The sequence below is a fragment of the Phragmites australis genome, chromosome 22, assembly GCF_958298935.1.
Source record: "Phragmites australis chromosome 22, lpPhrAust1.1, whole genome shotgun sequence".
NCBI classification, from domain to species: Eukaryota; Viridiplantae; Streptophyta; class Magnoliopsida; order Poales; family Poaceae; genus Phragmites; species Phragmites australis.
Window position 1 is genome coordinate 2645736 of NC_084942.1, and position 6761 is coordinate 2652496.

Sequence of the window (6761 nt, forward strand, 5' to 3'; positions counted from 1 at the left end):
AGGAAAACATGCTTCGTTGCGTGCTGGTTTAGAAGGAAATGGAAGGTCACAAACGGCCCAGAAAAAAATAGACTAGCGGCCAACGAAATAGTCATGGACCACTTAATGACCTTTACACGGCTTGTGACGGATCGCGGGCGCGGTAAATATCCTAACCGTAATTTTTTTATTTTTGGAATTTGTAACATACGTCTTGTTTGAAAATCTGTTAGATAGGCATGTCCATGTGGCACGAGGTGAGGCTGATTGTGCAGCTTTTTAAAGAGATATAGATACTAGTAATGGACGGTGCCACATGGTCACCTCATCGTCCATCCAGAAGACATACATGTAGATCTGCAAATTTTGATGCACATATTTGCAAATTCCGAAAATAAAAAATAAAAAATCTCCCTCGTTTCGTCCGGTAACAAGCATATTCGGCTCTCCCTCGTTTCGTGGCCCTGTCAGCATATTCGGCTACCACGAAACCTACCCATGCACGGCTTACACATGGGCCTCGTATATGGATGGCCCCACTTCAGGGAGAAGGTGCTACGCGCCAAAGTCTCTCTCTCAATCCCGTCAGCCCACTCCGGAAGGTGGATCGCGAACACGATTCCCAATCCCCAATTAACCCTAGAACAATACAAGCCGCAATCGAAGGTGCAGAGACCAACCTCATCCCAAATCTCAATCGCCGCAGCAGTCCGAGGCCGTGGAGGCTGCGCGAGGAGGAAGGTCGTGCCGAGGATCCAGCCATGGCGAGCGCGGATCTGCTGCGGAGGGAGGAGGAGTTCTACTCCTCCCTGTTCGATTCCGCCAAAGGTAAACTCCTTTACCAGTAGATTGCGTAAGTTCGTAGGTCCTGATGTCGATTTTGCTCCAAAGCAGCATGATGTAGTAGCCCCCCCCCCCCCCCCCTTGAAATTTTGGTTCGTGGACGCAGGCGACGGCGTCAAGGCGCGTTCACAGCTGATCGAGAGGAAGATTGAAGCCCTCGAGGACATGGCTACCAAGGTGAGAGCTTGTACCTCGTGCAGTTGCAGATTATACCAAACGGCGTTCCTTTGTGCCTCATTTTTGTGGATGTCTAAAACAAATTGTGTGCTATTCTTGTGATAAGAAACAAAACGCGAATGTGTGCTGCCGGTGCGTGGCACTGTGTGGTGCAGCGCAGGCGGTGGTCCTACTCGGAGGCTGTTGGCTCGTGGTGCTGTTCGTTGGCCGTTTGTTCGCCGTGTGTTGGCCGTTGTTTGTGGTGCACAAATGTTTGTGGTGCTATGTTGTGCGCATCTTCGAGTGCGCCCCATTTTGCAGGTGGAGGGACGGCGCCATTCTTAGCGCTGTGCATGCAGTTTGTGGAAGCCGAGACCCATTTGCTGTCATCTGAGCTCCATATCGTCCCGTATCGCTGTCGGGTTCCTCCCCTTGCTTGATCTCTCCTCTCTCAGATCTGGCCCGCGGGGAGCCTGGTGGCACGGTGATTCGGGGACGGGGTAGGTACGAGGTGTTGAAGTGCGGCTGCTGCCAGAAGCTGGGTGGGATTGGGAAGGCACGGGCGAAAGTCTTGCCCGGCTTTTTACCAGTGCCAATGACAGCGATGTCCTCGGGTGCCGCTCTCCTCCCTTGAGGTGTTGTTGTGACGTTTTCCCTTGTCCTACCCGTGGGGGATTCTCCGGGTGAAAGCCTTGTCCAAGCTTCCGGACGTGCGACGGCGGCGCAAAAACGTCATGTCCTCCTCGAAGGCATCACATTGGAAATCCATCACAGCTTTTTGGTGGCCGCGGGCCTCTTGGTGCAGCTTTGGTCTGTTCGGCAACGGCTTTGATCACACCTTGTGAAAGACCCTTGATGTCGTCTAGAGGGGGGGGGGGTGTGAATAGACGTTTATCTGAAATTTTAAACTTGCAGCAGAAATTAGTAAAATCGGAAGTTTCGACCTTAACCGGAACTTCCGGGTTCAACTCGGATATTTCAGTGACAGAGAGAAAAAACTTAACTTTAACCACCCCTACTCAATTCTAGTACTTGTAATGAATATCCACGAGTTCACAAGGAAGCTGTCGACCTATGCAACTGATCTATTTCAACTAGAGCTTCACTAATGTAGAAATCAATCGAGTATAAGATGAAGTGAACAAAAAGGAACAAGTGCTCAATAAAGCAAACCAAGTGAAGGAGATAATGATTTGTTTACCGAAGTTCAGATCTCTCCAATGAGGTTCCTACGTTTCCGTTGAGGGGCTCCAAAGAGCAGGGTCTCTCCTAACCTTTTGCCTCACCAAGCAATCACAAAGATCGAACTTGGCTGTCACTATGTGATTTCTTCCCTTCAGAGGTGAAATCGCGGCCTTCACAAACTTTCTTGTGGTATACCACAAGCTTGGGTGCTCACAAGCGATACCTAGTCGTCTAGGAGCTCTAAGAGTAACAAATTCGACGATGAATCGACTTGCTCACGAACTCAAATGCTCAAGATGGGAATTATCCTCACTTAATCTCTTGCTCTCACAACTCAACCCACAAATCTTTGCAAATCTCAAGCTAAAGGAAGGTGGGAGTGAGTGCTTTTTGACTCTAAAGGTTGTCTCTTTCGTGCAAAAGCAACAACCCCCTCAAAAGGGGTGAGGGGGGTATATATATCAAACCCCCGAAAACTAGCCGTTACAAAGCATTCTTGTCTAACCCGAAACTTTTGAGTCCTAAGTCGGTTGAAAAGTTACCGCTACATTTGTTCTATTTAGAAGTTAATCGAACTCGAAACTTTCGGTCCAAAATCAAAACTTCCGGTTTCATGAGAAAACCAAAACCGAGAGCTTCCTTCTGAGTTGAACCCGGAACTACTGACTAACTCGGAACTTCAGAGTACCCAAGTTAAATTCTAGATTCCCGGTGGTCGTGGGTGATATGTATCTTCTCAAATTGTCCTAGATATTCTATGAGCATTGAGACATGTCAAGTAAATTCATTGGCGCATCCCTCTTGATAGTACGACATCCCTAAACTCAAATTCAAATTCAAACTTAAAAACTTAGGGATAACTATATACGTTTCTTTCTTCTTTTTTAGGGTCGCGAAATCGTCCTTTATTTTCTTCAGATAGGACTATTAGCTATTCATCAACTTATTGAACTTATCAGTCTCTTAATCGTTTGTCATTAATCATCCAAAACCCACACAGGGGCCTAGATGCACTTTCACCTTGCCTCTTGGAGGCTCGGAAGGAGTTGCTTTTTGAGGGACGGTGGGCACACTTTGAGAGGAGCTTGTGGAGGTGGAGTTGGAGCTGCTGCGTTGATGATGCGACAGAGCTAGGCAATGATGACATGAAGCAAGGTCTATCTCGAGGTGCCAATGGTGCCTATGGATGCGAGCGTGATGATGATGGGTTTTGGGTCGTGGTCCGCTATGGAAGTCAGAGCTGCTATGTCCTTTGCGGAGCTGGGCAACGATGGCCGGCGCTAGACCCCGTCGTTGTAGAGTCGTGCTGAGTGGTATGTGAGCTGTTTTGCGGTTGTTCAGTTGTGGTTGATCTGGTGTCGTCCTGTAGTTGATCGGTTGTATAGTTTTCGGATCCGGTTTCCCTTATAAACTGTGTCAATTCTCTTCTTCTAATTTAAAATCGGCAATGCTTGTGCTGTCCTTTCGAAAACAAAAAAGAAAACACAAATGTAAACAATGACATAAATGAATCAGTATCAGCGTGGAATTTTTCCCCTTTTGGTGGGAGCATAATGAGGAACAAAAGCTAGTTTTTCGTTAACTAAATATGCTACTTCTATGTTTGTAGCTACATTTATGTAATATGATTACATGAAACATGTTATCTTGTGTATTAGGGATCTGCAGGTTGATGATCTACAAATTACAATGTTACACAGGTCAGTAACCGGAGATCACGTAGATGGCTGAATGATCGCTTGCTGATTGAACTTGTCCCGCGTCTTCATGTTGAAGAAATCAAAGGCCTCTTTGCCCCTCCGCCATGGGGTAAACTCCAATGCCGATAGAGTTTTTTAACGCTATTTTTGTAACTTGGTAATACACTTTGCGGTTCCATGCACCTTTGACTATTTGTTGTGTGCTTTAGATTGCTGCATGTAAACATATAACAGAAATGCTCTTGACTGTGTTGACAGAGAGACAATTATTTCTCTTAAGTATGCCCATGTTAAAGTTTCACAAGTACTGCTGTACTGAAATTTATGGAGTCAAGTGTATGCTCGATGCTGTTCTATTTGTCTGTTAATCACATGTTTTCCTCCAAGTGCTTGTGTGGAGTTGCTCTTCCATTTATCATTGGCATCACATACACGATTTTTTTCCTGTGTATATTTTGGAAAAGCTCATCTCTATGTGATAATGATTATGTAGGTGAGGAACTGCCCTTGTCAGCATTCTGCAGGACAAGTGTTGGTGAATGGGATGCCTTCAGGAGCATTGACATGGATGATGAGGTATGTTAGTGCCTGTCTTGCTACCACATGTTGTCCATCATTGGTTCACTGTATAATTTGGTGAAATGTGAAAAATAGAAATAAGATTTGTGTATCATACTACCGTCACATGCATTCATTTATTGATCAGTTATACTTATCAAGTTTTCTTATTTGTAGGCAAGATTGATGCAACACATGAAACAATCGTCAGAAAAACAGAAGAACCGTGTGGATGAAGATGAATTGATTGCGCTGAATGCTTGGCATCGTATAGATCGCCAAACAAGAGAAGCCATTAAGAGAAATTTCCTACCTGATCTGCTTGAAATATATGAAGTACTGCCTTCTCTCTTTTAATTCTAGTTTTCATAAACCAATTTCATTATATTTTTCCTTCGCTGAGAAAAACTTAATTATATTCATAGTTCTTACTGTTAAAATGATTATAATAGATTCAAGACTAATTAGTTTTTATTGTAAAGTGGACATCCATGTTCTTGATTATGTACTGTATATTTGTATCTACTATCTAGCACATGTAAAATAGCTCATCATGCCACATCTAACTGGTTTGTGATGTATATTTCAAACCTCAAAAGGTTATGTGAAGTATAAAAACTAAAACAGATATTATTTGATAGTTATTAATTAATTGTTAAGCTTTTAGTATCAACAACAGGTTAGCACTATGCTGCATGCTCATAAAAGCAAAGAAGATGTCCTTTTACCACCATTTCTATGCTGCCTAGGTATTGCTAGAAAAATATTTGTCGGAATAGGACATCGTGCTGTGGACCTTTTGTGCGGTGCCCACTACCTGCTTACTGGAAACCTTGTGTAATATGTTTACGGGCTTCAAAAGTTGCAGCAATCCTAGATAACTGAAATTCTTTTTAGCTTACCAGAATTCACAGCAGAGTTATTGTCACTTAGAATTCTGATTTTCTTCACTTAACATACCACATGTTAGCCTACCCCAACTTGTTTGGGACAAAGGCTTTGTTGTTGTTGTTGTAACATACCACTTGTACCAACTTTTCTTCCAGCAGATTTGAGTCCAGAGATTCTTAACGGCTTGCCAGTTGCTTGACATTGCAGCTTCTGCCTTTCAATTTTGCAGGAACGTGTTAGGGCCTTCATTGAAGATTCTAGTGATAAAGATGTGCTTGTGCTGAATGTCCAGGACCCATTTCAGAGGCTGCTTCTGCACGGTGTTTGTGAGGTGAATATGTTACCAAGCTTCATAAAATTCTTTACTTTTTTGGAAGAATTTAATTTCTCTCTCAGGATATTTGTAGTCTTGATCACGATTTTTGTGTATGCAGTTTTACAATGTAACCTCAACAACCATGAGCAGTGTAAGAGATGGAAAGCCGTGGAAGGCAACTACGATTAAGAAGAGGCTGGGCACAGGTGTTCCTTCCAGAATCACATTAGTTAGCTTTCTGAGAATGAAGAAGAATGGGTCCCAGTAACATATCGTTGCGTGAGGACCTGTGGCACCTGCACCCAGATTTGCTGGGATGTCTACTAAAGTATCGACAATTGCTTTAAAAAATGTTGCTCAAGAAGACAAACTTGTTGCTTTAGGTTCTGTTTAGGTTGTACACAAATGTAAATTATCCATGTTTTCATCTGTGCACACTTCAAGGGAATTGATTGGTCGCAGGCTATGATATCGAATGCTTGTTGCCTGTTGCACCTACCTAAGTTTTCTGTTGTTGTACTAACCAGTTGTCGAATTTGATTGATTTCTTGATTGTTGTCTTGTGGGAATAATTAGCCAGATCTCCAACCCACAGTCAGTTGATTTTCAGAATGATGCCTCAAGCCTAACATTCAGAAAGACTGTACGAACCCACAGTAGCCTACGAAATTGAGCATACGAAGTAATAACTGTATGAAGGCACTCCTGCCAGTAGCCTGCTACTGACTGCTAACTGGCTAGACTCGGTTGTTTTTGTTTTGTACTGTCACAAGATTCTGTGAAGAAACTTACTCTTATTAGATTATAGATCGTATGATTTTATACTATAACTTAGCTGGTGAATTATAAGAATTAGCCTTTAAAATACAACTGTTTTTTTTTTTTTGCTTTTAAAGCTAGAATCCATAATTATAATAAAAACAAACATCACTTTAATCAGATCTACTCTATTGATGGAATGATGGTTCATGGTATATCCTCTGCCTCGACTAACCTCTCGTCTGATTTGGCATGCATGCTCTGCAGCAGCGAGTCTGGGGCCAAGAATGACCAGTCGTTGGTCGCTGTGGCTTTAGGAAAAAGATGGTGAGGCAGGGGCTGCTGGGCGCAGGTGGCCTGGCCGGCTACGTGGA

At 43.5% G+C, this 6761-nt stretch overlaps 1 protein-coding gene across 1 annotated transcript; it reads left to right on the forward strand.

The window, feature by feature from the left end:
• The first annotated feature begins 513 nt into the window (after positions 1–513).
• LOC133904930 (uncharacterized) lies at positions 514–6126 on the forward strand. The gene is made up of 7 exons (XM_062346582.1): positions 514–807; positions 929–999; positions 3864–3972; positions 4357–4439; positions 4599–4757; positions 5542–5643; positions 5747–6126. Exons 1-7 carry the CDS (start codon positions 741–743, stop codon positions 5894–5896), a joined length of 741 nt encoding a protein of 246 aa, XP_062202566.1. The 5' UTR covers positions 514–740; the 3' UTR covers positions 5897–6126.
• Positions 6127–6761: the final 635 nt, after the last annotated feature.

What these genes read in the sequence shown, in the direction of transcription:
- LOC133904930 (XM_062346582.1), top strand. Translation starts at nt 741, where the DNA reads ATGGCGAGCGCGGATCTGCTGCGGAGGGAGGAGGAGTTCTACTCCTCC. An exon ending in GCATTGACATGGATGATGAG is followed by an intron (nt 4,440 to 4,598) that starts GTATGTTAGTGC and finishes TCTTATTTGTAG; the next exon opens with GCAAGATTGATGCAACACAT. An exon ending in ATCTGCTTGAAATATATGAA is followed by an intron (nt 4,758 to 5,541) that starts GTACTGCCTTCT and finishes TCAATTTTGCAG; the next exon opens with GAACGTGTTAGGGCCTTCAT.